Here is a 13,380-nt window from a genome sequence, read left to right on the forward strand (position 1 = left end):
TATATTATCAATATATAGAGGCTAGTTTTTACAATAATGGCTTTATGGACTTTTTCTCCTCAGATTATAGAGTATTTTAATCTTTAGGAGACCAAGATGTCAGATCCAAACAAAGCTGCCATTGCAGCAGAAAAGGAGGCTCTGAACTTGAAGTTACCTCCCATTGTTCATCCTCCTGAAGACATAGGTGTGAATACACCAAAACAAAGTAAGCTTCTGAAGTATAGAAGATCCAAGGAGCAAAAGAAGACAATTAATCAGTTAGTGTAAGTAGCATATTAGTAAATAATTCTTGTTTAGAATTCAAGTGAAATGATTTTGTGTTCATTTATATATATAAAAGGCTAAGCAACTATCCATCCAACCGACTGACTAGTAGGTATGATGCAACTGACCACCAGGGGGCAGGCTCAACGCAAGAGCTGCAGTGACTTACCAGCAGTGGTTCTCGGGTGATGCATCATGGAACCAGAGAGGAGGGAGCCCGATTCTGGGGTGTGTCACCTAAGAACTGCCCTCTTGCAATCCGGGACCTCTCAGGGGGAGCTGGTTTCAGCCTAATCCCCGCAGGCAAGGCCGAGGGACACCACAACCAGAGGGAACCCACTCACTCCACTCACACACTTCTAGCCACAGCACCATCCCAGGTGCAGCAGGACGGGGAGGGACCGTGGGAGTTTGGCTCCAGAGTGTATCTGTCCTGTCTCGCTTAGTCCTGCTTCGCTGGCCACCTTCTAATTCATTTCCTTTCAATATGCATGAATCTGTGCTCTGGGGAACTAGTATTTTTGTAAAAAGCTTTATACACCCATGCTTAATCCACTGCTGTATAAATTTTGTATTTCCATTTCATTGTGTAGCTCTTTTATGTCAGTAAGTATACTTCCATCTCATCATATTTAATGACTGTTTCCCATTGTTATCTTTACACCACAAAGTATATAATCAATCCTCTCTGGACATTTTGCAGTGCTGTGATAAATATCCCAGTAGCTGATTTCTTACACACGCCTTTATATCTTTAAGATAAATTCCTAGAAACAAGGTATTCATTTTTCATATATTGCCAAATTGCCTTGGGAAGTGTGAATTTCCATTTCTGTCAGCAATGAATTAAAGAGCATCCTCTTCCTCATACCATTGCCAACATTGGGTATTAGTGTTTTATCATTTTTGGTAAAAAAAAAAAAAAAAAGGCGGGGGGGGGGGAATAAAGTCTCCTTGATATTGTACTTGCTCTTCCCTAATTAGTATTGGGATAGAACTTATTTCATATTTTTGGGAGTATTTGGATTAGTTCTGTGTGAACTCTCTACCATGTCCATAGATCATTTTTCTTTCAGGGCTTATTATACGGTTACTAGGGGCCTAGTGTACCTTGAAAGAAACTGTGGTTCACGAGGCTGCAGGAGGCAGAGGGGTAGGTTTTGGACCATCCTCCGTACCCCTGCCCAACCCCTCCTGCCACGGCTCTGGTCCCATCTGCTGGTAGCCTGCTCTCACTGCCGACATTCCCATGTGCTGATGGCATCAGCCCCATTCACACCTGCTGATGGTGTGGAGTGATTGCAGCTGGCACTAGCAGTGGGTGCGAGTGGCGGCTGGTGCCCTGATTACCCCTCAGAAAAGGGGAAGGTGGAGTAGCCCTCAGGGGTGATCAGGGCCAGCAGCCCCTGCTTGCACCTGCTGATGGCACCGAGCAATCAGGACTGGTGCTGGGCACCTGCTGCGGGTGCCAGCAGGTGTGAGCACCAGGTGGGACCATGGGGCACAGAAGCAAAGAATTTTTAGGAACCACTAACTAGAGGTTCATCCTGATGACAGCGACCGGCGCCTCCACTCACCTGCTCCACCATCCCACTGTGGCCGATGTCTGCCATGTTCCACACATGCCCCCTGTGGTCAGTGCATGTTATAGTGACCGGCTGTCCGGTACTTCTGCCATTCGATCTATTTGATATTAGCCTTTTATTATATAGGATCATTTACCAAAATAATGGGTCAAATATATTTCTCCCAATTTTTCATTTGTTTTTAATTTTTAATTTTTCTTTTTTATTTCCAAGAACTTTAAATGTTTCTTTTTGATTTCTGTCATTGACATCATCTTTATAAAAGAATCTCTTTCTACTTTAAGGTTATAAAAATACCTAAATTTTTGCCCTTGCCCATGTGGCTCAGTTGATTGGAGCCTCCTCCTATATATCAGAGGGTGGTAGGTTCAATTCCTAGTTGGGGCATATGCCTAGGTTCTCCTCAGCCAATCTGTGTTCCTCTGGTGTTTCTCTTTCTCATTGATGTTTCTTTCTCTCTCTGCCTTCCTCTGAAATAAAATTAAAAATATCTAAATTTTCTTCTTGTACCTCAAAGTACTAGTATTTTCCATATTAAAATGTTTAATTTATCTAGTAATTTAAAAATAAAAAATAAAAAGCTTTAACTATGTAGGTTTTCATAAACAGTTTTATATCATCTTAAAGTTCAATTAGGAAAACAATAGAAAAGTAATCATAATGACAGTGAGTGATGTACTGTAAGTGCTTACTCTAAGCATTGTTTTTATCACTTCACCTATATTTCTCACAACAGCCCTATAAGATGGGTCCTACTGTTATCTCTGTATAGATGTGTAAACTGAGTTGCAGAGAAGTTAATAACTTATCCAAGGTCACACAATCTGGTTCTAGGGTTCACATATTTTAAGCACCATATGATTCCTCCTCTTTATATATTATAATCATACTGGTTCCTGAGAGTAAAACCAAGTAATTGGGCCTCTAGGAATAATATTGCATTTGAACAAATACTTATTAATATATCTAAATTTAAAAAAACTTTATTGATTTGAGAGAAAGAAACATCAACATGCTGTTCTATTCATCCATGCACTCACTGGTTGCTTTTTGAATGTGCCTTGACCAGGAATTGAGCTCAAAATCCTGGTGCTCAAACCAACTGAGCCACCCAAGCCAGACTTTTTATGATATATCCTAAAACTACTTGTATTTAAATTTTTTTTTACCTACAAAAGAAAATGTAGTACAACATCCTGTCCTTTCCTCTCCAATTTAGTGGAAATTAAAACCATTCACCAAAAGCTGTGATAAGGATGTCTCAGTTTAATTTAGCAGTTACTGGGAATTTCCTAGGTACCTGACTCTATAGGTTTTTGGGGATAGCTAAGAAAAAAAAGACAGTGAACTTATTTGTACGATTCTAACCTCACACTGAATGATAAAATGGAAAAATTCTCTTGGTACATTTCTGCTTCTCTTTCTGAATTCTCTTTCCCTACTTGGTTTGCCTCATTTATACATATTTTTGCAACTGACTAAATTTTATTGTTTGTTACATTGTTAATGATCATATTGCTAATTTTTGCAAATTTTATTTTTCTTACAATTAAACTGATCTATATAACTTTTTTTAGATTTATATTTTTATTAGCTTATCAATCATCTAATCATGTTTAAATAAAAACTTATAAGGTATATTAACTAATATTAGTATATGTATTACTAAAGATCCTTTGCCCATTTCATTTCTAAGACTCTACTCAACATTTCAGTAGACTTACAGAATAGAGATGGGGGTTCCTTAGGAGTTAAGTATTATTCTTACTCTAAAACCTTTCACTTTCTCACATTGTCATGTTGAATTACTTGCAGTTCCAGGAATCTATAATAATAAAAGTGTAATATGCTAATTAGACCGGATGTCCTTCCAGAGGGCCTTCTGGATGAAGCCGGGTCTGCTAGGGAAACCCAGGTTCCGGGTGCCAGAGGGAAGCCAGTGCCGGCAGCCAGGAGAAGGAAGGCCTGCTCTTGCATGAATTTCGTGCATCAGGCCTTTAGTATATTATATTTTTCATAGTTTAGTAAAAAGTAAATTTCAGCCCTGGCTGATGTTGCTCAGTTGGTTGAGTATCATCTATGTACTAAAGGGTTGCTGGTTTGATTTCCATTCAGGACACATGCCCAGGGTTATGGGCTCATTCCCTAGTAGAGGCATGCAGGAGGTAACCGATCAATGTTTTTTTTGTTTTTGTTTTTTTAAAAAATATTTTTATTGATTTAAAAAAATATATATATTTTATTGATTTTTTTACAGAGAGGAAGGGAGAGAGATAGAGAGCTAGAAACGTCGATGAGAGAGAAACATCGACCAGCTGCCTCTTGCACACCCCTAACCGAGGATGTGCACGCAACCAATGTACATGCCCTTGACCGGAATCGAACCTGGGACCTTTCAGTCTGCAGACCGACGCTCTACCACTGAGCCAAACAGGTTTGGGCTATTTTTATTGATTTTACACAGAGAGGAATTGAGTGGGATAGAGAGTTAGAAACGTCAATTAGAGAGAAACATCGACCAGCTGCCTCTTGCACAACCCCCATTGAGGATGTGCCCGCAACCAAGGTACATGCCCTTGACCTTTCAGTCCGCAGTCCGACGCTCTATTCACTGAGCCAAACCGGTTTCGGCCCGATGAATGTTTCACTCTCATGTCAATGTTTCTCTCTCAGCTCTGTGTCCCTCTCCCTTCCTCCCTTTCTAAAAATCAATGAGAAAAATTTTTAAATAAAAAATAAATTTTACAGTTGCTTCCTGCAGTTTCCTTCACTGGAAAGTATTTGCCTGCCCGAATTACACTAGTTCTTCAAGGCTTAGTTTATGGATCAGCACCTTTGGAAAGACTTCTCCTAATCCCCTTAATGCATCTTTAACTCTGTCTACATATTACTCTTACATCATTTGGCAGACATTAAGTACCTATTGTTACAAAGCTGCTGTGCTTACTACTGGGGAGACTATAGGGAACACAAAAAGAATTGTATCTTTAAGAAGCTTATGTTCTAGTGGGAGGAAATAGATAGTAAATATGTTTTTTAAAAAAGTATGTTAACCTTTTATATGTAGGTCGGTACTATGAACAAATAAGATAGTGGGATAGAGTGTGACAGGCAAGGAACATTGCAGGAAAGGCCTGTGGAAATGCTATTGAAGTAGAGAATCTAAAGTTGTCATTTAAATAACCATGGGAACAGCACTGTAGCAAAGGGCATAGCAAGCATGAAAGCCCTGAAATATGAATGCTTTTAATGTGTTCTAGTAATTTATAAAGGCCAATGTCACCAGAGTATTAGGGGCTGTGGGAAGAGTGGTATCAGGTGAATATGGAGACAAAGGTGGGGATAGATTGTGAAAGGCTTTGCAGACCATGATAAGGAATTCAGATACCATTTCAAATGCAGTAGAAGCCATTGAAATGTTTTAAACTGGGAAGTGACATGAAATCCAACTTACACTTTAAAAATATCACTCTGGCTATTAGGAATAGACTGAGGTGGAGGGAAGAGGGCAAGAATAGAAAGAAATAGAAAAAAAATGCCGCCGGACTGGTTTGGCTCAGTGGATAGAGCGTCGGCCTGCGGACTGAAGGGTCCCGGGTTCTATTCCGGTCAAGGGCATGTACCTTGGTTGTGGGCACATCCCCAGTGGGGAGTGTGCAGATTGGAAAGTCCAGGTCAGGAGATGATTGGTGGGTGAGGGGTAAAAAGCAATGATTCTTTTTAGGAATCGAGGTGCTATGTGACATCTAAGGGGAAATATGTTAACTAGGCAGTTGGATATATAAGAGAAGAGGCCTAGGCTAGATATACCAATTTAGGAGTCAGCAGAATATAAATAATTTTTAAAGCTATGGGGAGTAATTCGAGATTGAAAGAGAGAAATACAGAGAGAAAGAGAGAGAGAGGGAGAGAGAGAGAGAAAGTGCCTCCAATTTGACAGGAGGTATAGTAGAAGTTCAGGATGTCATGAGCAGAGAGGAGAGAATGTGTTATAATGTATTGTTTATTTTCTTAGTTGTTATTGTCTTCTACTTTACTCTGACATGCTCAAGGATAGAGATCTCAACACAAAGTGCTCAGTGTCTGGCATGTTATTGTTGGTGAATGAGTGAGTGAATGAATGAATGACATTTTTAAGGGGGAACTTTACCTTTATGGTGCTTTGTACAGATCTATATGCGTACCTTTCTCACTTGGGTGCTTAATAAAAAAATCCTGCTTCAAAATAATCTGAAGCAGCACTGGCCAGGTGGCTTGGTTGGTTGGAGTGTTGTCCTGTGCACCAGAAGTTGTGGGTTTGATTCTTGGTCAGGGCACATACCTAGGTTGCAGGATTGATTCCCAATTGGAGTGTGTTGTAGGCAACTGATTGATGTTTCTCTCTTTCCTCTCTCTCAAAAATAAATAAAAAACATATCCTTGGGTAAGGATTAAAGAATTTAAAAAAATCTGAAGCAGAGTGCTGTATTAATGCTGATATTAGAATTGCCATGAGTTTTATTTGGGAAAATGTATTTGGAATTAAAAATTTTTACATTAGAAACACATTTTCTGGATGACTATGGATTTTGTTATTCTCCATTCCTTGCTTACCTCTACCTGTTAGGTAATAGGAATATAATCTTCCCTGATACAAAGGTAGGTGGGTGCAGTCTGTGACTAGTATGACCAGGAATGAGGTAGGAGGTCCAACTGTGGGCAGAACAGGGCTCCCTATTGGAATCAGATTCTGGAAGACTTGGCTGAGCCAAAATCATTTTGTAGCTTTCCAGAGTCCTGAGAATGAGCCATTTTTCCTTGTTTACTCTATCCCTCTTTGTTCAGACTATCCTTTCCTTCACTGCATGTAGTGTTTCACACAGTCCTTTAAAATTATCCAGTTTTTGTTTATTTATTGTTACCACACAAAGCAAAAATAGACTGAAAAAAGCTCACCATATATTTTTCCTAGCTCTTTTTGCTTATAACAATGGGAGAAAACACTCCAGGAATTTTTTGCTATATTAGGGGGTGGCATTTATATATTAAGAACTAAGGGAAGTTAGGCATATTTATGTTGGGATAATTTCAGTGCTAGACTGCTAATGCCAATTAGCATACCAAAGTATAAGGCAAATTCCTTGAAAATATCAATTAGGAGAGGTAGGCTGTTTAGGGAGATAATGAAGGGTGAAGGGAAGTGTAGTCTGAGCCCTGATGGTTAAAAGAAGAAGGACAATATTCCAGGCCCATTTTTTTTTTTTTTTTTACTTCATGTGCAAAAGCCTTTGCAATTTTAGTCTTATCGGGATCAATAAAATTAAATAGGGAAATAAGGCTACTCAAAAAGGCTCATTTAGTCTCAGACTCCTTCAATAAATGTAGAATGTCTTGCCCAGCTGGTGTGGCTCAGTGGTTGAGCATAGATCTATGAACCAGGAGATCATGGTTCGATTCCCAGTCAGGGCACATGCCTGGGTTGTGGACTCCACCCCCGGTAGAGCATGCAGGAGGCAGCCGATCAATGATTCCTCTCTTACCATTGATGTTTCTCGTTCTCTATCTTTTCCTTTCCCTTCATCTCTGAAATCAATTAAAAAAATTATTTACATATATATTTTAAAAATGTAGAATGTCTAGAATGTGGGAGAGAAATTTTTCACTCTGCACTGGTCAAACAGCATCTGAAATTCTGAGATCACACTTTAAGAAGGATGCTGATCAGGGATGTAAAGCATAGTGAATGTAGTCAATAATATAATAACTATGTGTGGTGCCAGGTGGGTACTAGACTTACTGGGGGGATCATTTTGTATATTATATAAAGATCTAATCACTATGCTGCAAAACTAATATAAAATAATATTGAATGCCAAATTTAGTTGAAATACTTTTTGATTGTAAAAGGAAATACAGGACAGTTTTTAGATGCTTATTGCTATTAGCCTAACTAGGACCTCCACTTCTGTGATCACATTTAATTTTTGCAATATGTGATGAAATACAGAGGGAAGTATGAGTCTCCTTAAGGTGCTATTAATTCCCTTTTTGTTTTATATTTTCCTTCTTCATTTTTTGAAAAGATTTTTTTTTGAAAAGGAAGAGCAGAGTTTCATAGAGGAAGAATTGTTTACTTAATGCAAAGAATTAACTCAGGTTCACTTTTTGCCTCTCTTGCATAGAATATTATTTAAATAAAAGAAATGAAACAATTCAGACAAAAAAAAAAAAAGAGGGACATGTGACACTGATAAACCATAATAAAGAGGAGTGAGGGATTTTGAAACGATCTCATTTGAAGGAAGCCAATTCAGTTAATGGTTGAGAGTATAGACTCTGGCATCAGTTAGGCCTCAGGTCAGATTCCATCTCTGCAGTTTATTAGCCATGTGAATTTTTCAAGTCAGGTACTTTACTGATCTTCATCTTACTGTCTATCAAATGGAGATTAGAATAGTGTTCACCTCTTAGGATTTTTGTGAGAGTTAAATGAGGTCCATGTATATAAAGACCTTAAGGCATATAATAAGCTTATGATAAATAGTAACTTTTTTTTTACAAGAATAGTTGAAAGAACTGGACAGGTATTATTAAGTTTTGGGAGGATAACAAAGAAGAAGGATATGACATTTTGTAAAAAGCTCCAAAGAATGTAAGTTACAAGGTTACAACTTAACATAAGAAATTTGTTTCTAAGAATATGAGCTAGCTGACAATAAATTGTCTACTGCAGAAAGTGATGAATGTTATCCCCCTCATCCACTTAGGGTGCAATTTGATATTTTTTTTAGAGTCTTCATACATTAGTAATGAATTAGACATGTGAGATCTTTTCCAAATCTACTGTTCTGATCATTCCACAGATATTTATTGACCTTACTGTACATTATCTAAGTGGTATAGATAGCAAAACAGACATGGTTTAGTCTTCATGGAGTCTATAATTTTATGGTTTCCTTTTCTCAAAAATTAACTAATTTCCTTTCCTTTCCTCAAAATTCCTTTTGGTTCTCTTCTTGTCTCTAATCATATCTCCTTTGCCTCCTTCAATTGCTGTTCTTCCTCCTTCCTGTTATGCTTGATATCCTTCAAATTTTTCCCTCAGATCTCTTTAATTTTCTTTGAATATTCTCTCCTTTGGCCATTTCCTACAGTGAATTTAGCCTTTTCAAATTGGTAGATTTCTCTTCCTAATGTTCCTAGGCTCAAAAATTCTTAGTGATTCTCCATTGTCTAGTGAGTAAAAAAGCTTGGCATTTGAGGCCTTTGACTGGTTATTCCAATCCACTTCTCCAAATTTACCTTCATCTGGTCTCATAAACTCTAGGAAAATTAGACAATTTCCTACGCCTGTTTTTCCTTTGTTCATTTCCTGGCCTTTCTATTTCTGAGGTCTTTGTGTTTTTAGATCCACCTACCCAAAAAAACCACATTTCTACCTGAAATCCTCTTCTTTCTTTGAAGCTCATTGCATATACTAATTTGTTCATTTAGCCTGTAACTTTTACAGATATCTCCAGGTGGAAGTGAACTTTTCCCTCTTGATTCATCAGGGTCCCATACCATGCACTCTGTTTTTATCTACTTATCAATTCTGTTTAAATTCCTTGAGATTTGTTGCTGTAATTCGATATAATAAAAGCCTAATATGTAAATAAACCAAATGGCAGACTGACCAATAGAATGACCGATTGCTATGAAGCACACTGGCCACCAGGAGGCAGATGCTCAATGCAGGAGCTGCCCAGCCTGCAGGCCCCAGGCCAGCCAAAGTGGGTGCCAGCGGGGGACCCAGATTGCCCTGCCAGTCACCCCACAGAGGGAGGTAACTGGAGGTGTCAGGGAGCGAGGCCAGTGAGTGGGTGGTGCCAAGGCGGGTGCCAGTGGTGGGGGAGGGCGACCCTTGATTGCCCCACCAGTTGCCCCACAGATTGGCCTTGATCATCAGCCCAGCCTAGGGACCCTACCCATGCTGAATTTCGTGCATCAGGCCTCTAGTATTTTAATAAAACCTAGTAGAGTATCTTGCATAATATAAACATTCAATACATATTTGGTGATGGATTATATGATGATGTAACTTTACTTACAGATGAAGGAGTATTTTATGGGTGATAAGTTTGTACATTAAATACTATTTATTGAGCACCTACTCTATGACAGGTACTCACTGGGCACTGGGGATAGAAATGGATAAAACATATTCTATGTCAAGTGGTGCTAAGTGCTATATATCAAAGTAAGTGAGGATAAAAGGGATGATAATGAAGTGCAACTTTATATAAGGGGTAAGGAAAAGTTTCTCTGAAGGGTGGTAATGAAGAGAGATAATACATATCAAGGCCCACAATGCATCAGGATGAACTTTAAAATTTTTCAATAAGCTATAATTGAAAAAAATTGATTTTTGTCTCATTCTTTTACATTATACATGAATAATTGCAAAATTAAGATCTCATTGGTAATGGCTTTTGGGGATTTATTTCTCATAGAAAATTTTGTAAGATGAAGAACTCTTTTTAAAAATATATATATTTTATTGATTTTTCTTACAGAGAGGAAGGAAGAGAGATAGAGAGCTAGAAACGTCGATGAGAGAGAAACAACGACCAGCTGCCTCTTACACACCCCTTACCGGGGATGTGCCCACAACCAATGTACGTGCCCTTGACTGGAATCGAACCTGGGACCTTTCAGTCTGCAGACTGACGCTCTACCGCTGAGCCAAACCAGTTTCGGCAGATAAAGAACTCTTGAGTCTCTTCTTTAAGTATTGTTGAAAAAATATTCATTGTAATGTTTTAATAATATGTCCTAATGTTATTATCTTCAAGAGATACATACATTTTTAAATTATATATTTCAGAATTGAGGGAGCCAAAAAAAAATTAGACAAAACACTAAGTAAAAGAACACGTTTATCACCAGAGCCAGAGGATCCTCCAATTGTAAGTTTTTATTTTCTTTTTAAAAACTATATTTTAATGCTGTTTTAATTAATTATTTTAAGTCAATTTCAATATAATTAGTATTTAAAAATGTTACATATATTTTAAACTATACTTTAGTATTTAAAAAATTAAATCACTTAAAAATTTCTACTTGATTTAATTGTCTTTTTGTTTGCTTTTGACAGATGACCAGTGAAATTAAAAAGAAAGGAGTGAGTTCAATTTTTTATATTGATTGTTTTGAAAATATTTAAAGAAAGTATTACAAAGTAGCTTCTTCTAAGACCACCTGCCAAGTATCATTCTTGAAAAGAAAGAAATTTAGAAAAAGATCTTATTTTCTTTGCCCAGAGGAGCAAGCATGTCATAGATGGCAATATGGGTTTTCTAATATTCTTTTTAGAGAGCTATATTGTTGGCATTTGGTATTTGGGAATTCATTATAAATATTATGGTTCTTATTCAAAAAAACTGAAAGACAGTTCAAAATGACAGTTACAAAGGAAATGCATCTAATCTATCTCTCTATATAAAAGCCTAGGTGACCGTTATGGCTGGATGACTGGCCAGTAGCTATGTTGTGCACTGAACACCAGAGGCAGATGCTCAACGCAGGAGCTGCCCCCTGGTGGTCAGTGCACTCCCACAGCCAACCTCCTACGGTCCCTCCCTCTGGCTGGCCGGCCCCAATCAGGACTGGGTGAGATGGCCCCAATTGCTGGCCAGGCTGAGGGACCCCACCCATGCACGAATTCGTGCACCAGGCCTCTAGTGTGTGTATGTGTGTGTGTGTGTGTGTGTGTGTGTGTGTGTATGTATGTGTGTGTGTGTATGTATATATATATAAAAGGCTAATATGCTAAGTGTCCCTCCAACTGTCTGACCAGTCGCTATGATGTGCACTGACCACCAGGGGACAGACGCTCAATGCAGGAGCTGCCATGATGCGCACTAGCCATTTACAAAGAAACGGCACCATGGACCTAGTGCCGACAAAGCAATGTTCGGCTTACCCCAGTGGGACACAGGCCCTGCCACCATCGTTCGAGAGCCCAACAAATCGCAGTCAACACTGCCAAGATGACATGGCACAAAATGTGGCCCACAGCCCAGCCCAGCCCAGCCCAGAAACTGTGTCTGTGTGCACCGGGTAATGATGTCATGTAGCAACACCCGCTTCCTCTCCTTAGCGACTAGCCTCCTTGGAGATTCTTTAGCCCAGGAACCTGATTTGCTTTAAAGCCAGGTGCAAACATTTTACACTTTAACCAAATGTCTGTGAAGCATTTTCACGTGCCTCATCTCATTTGATCCTCACAGAAGGTAAATAGGAGACTTGGTAGAATCCTATTTTCATTAGCTGGAAAACAGAGATTTAGAAAGTTTAGAAACTTGACATGACTGAAAAGAAGTGAGAAATGGTGGAACTTGAAAATCACTTCAGTGTTTTCAGTCAAACACTGCTCCAGTTAAATGTTTCACTTTTTGTTCTCCCTGCATGATCTACAATGATGATCTGCTTTGTGTTGATATTTACGGCTCTGTTGCTGACAATTGCTTTAAAGAGAAGTTGGGATACTTAACTGGGCTGGAAAAAGTTTAGCAGGTCTAATTTATCTACATATATTAAGCTCTTGCTGGCACCAATTGCACAGGTGTGTTTCCATCTGTCATTATTGATCATGAATTTGGTTGACACTTCTATTATAGAGAAAGGGTGAAGAGTGGTATTAAAATATCTCTTCTACTTAATTTCCTTTCAATGTGCACAAATTTGTGCACCAGGCTTCTAGTATTGATGTAATGATGATTACTCATTGAGAATCTATTGTATGCTAGTCACATGCTAGGTGTCAAGAGATTTAAAAAAAAAGACTATGGGTAACAACAAGGGACTAAGGTATGATTGGTGGAAAGGTGACAACATGAGAAATTTCTTTAACAGCAAAAGATATGTAAACTCATGGATATGTATATCAAAGAGGAATTTATACAACATGTTCCCAGAGAGGGATACAGATTTTCCATACCTTGGGGATAGAGGACTAAAGATACCTCCATATGGATTGAAGCCAAACAATTGGGTTCCTCACATATGTCCCTGGAACCTTTTGAACTGCTACCCCAGCACTGCAGTTTAGAGCAAGTGAGTCCAGATAAGTCTGTGTATGGGACCTTTAAGAGGAATGCCTTCAGGAGCCCTTTGTCTCATAAGGCCACAATCTCCCTCTGGTTTTCACAGGCAGAAGTTATGGGGACTTTTCTTCCTGGCACTGAAACACTGGGCCATGGAGCCTGGTGTGGGGCTTGGATTCCATAGCTGGGATATTTAAACTGCAGCACATGGGTGTAGGACCTGTCCATTTTGCATCTCTGCCCATACTACCCTTCTCTACATGATTTCCATGTATTCTTAGATATATGACTTGTTCAACTAGACTTCAGGTGGTTTTCAACATCACAGGGTTCATTCGAGTCTTTTAAGAAACCTGGCTATTAAGAACCACAATTATTTATTTACTAGAGGCCCGGTGCATGAATTTAAATGGGCAGTCGGACATCCAATCTCACACAATCCAGGACTGCTGGCTCCCAAC

At 38.8% G+C, this 13,380-nt stretch overlaps 1 protein-coding gene across 1 annotated transcript in view; it reads left to right on the plus strand.

Annotated features, from left to right (window-relative positions):
• The window catches only part of DNAH12 (dynein axonemal heavy chain 12), a 200,452-nt gene that overhangs the window by 1,368 nt on the left and 185,704 nt on the right, over window positions 1-13,380 (plus strand). The window contains exons 2-4 of the mRNA XM_084903087.1: window positions 64-266; window positions 10,699-10,780; window positions 10,969-10,995. Coding sequence (XP_084759213.1) covers window positions 97-266; window positions 10,699-10,780; window positions 10,969-10,995 — 279 coding nt within the window. The 5' untranslated portion in view covers window positions 64-96. The remainder of the gene's footprint in view (window positions 1-63; window positions 267-10,698; window positions 10,781-10,968; window positions 10,996-13,380) is intronic.

The sequence above is a fragment of the Pipistrellus hanaki genome, assembly GCF_964339955.1.
Source record: "Pipistrellus hanaki genome assembly, chromosome: 13".
Taxonomy (NCBI): Eukaryota; Metazoa; Chordata; class Mammalia; order Chiroptera; family Vespertilionidae; genus Pipistrellus; species Pipistrellus hanaki.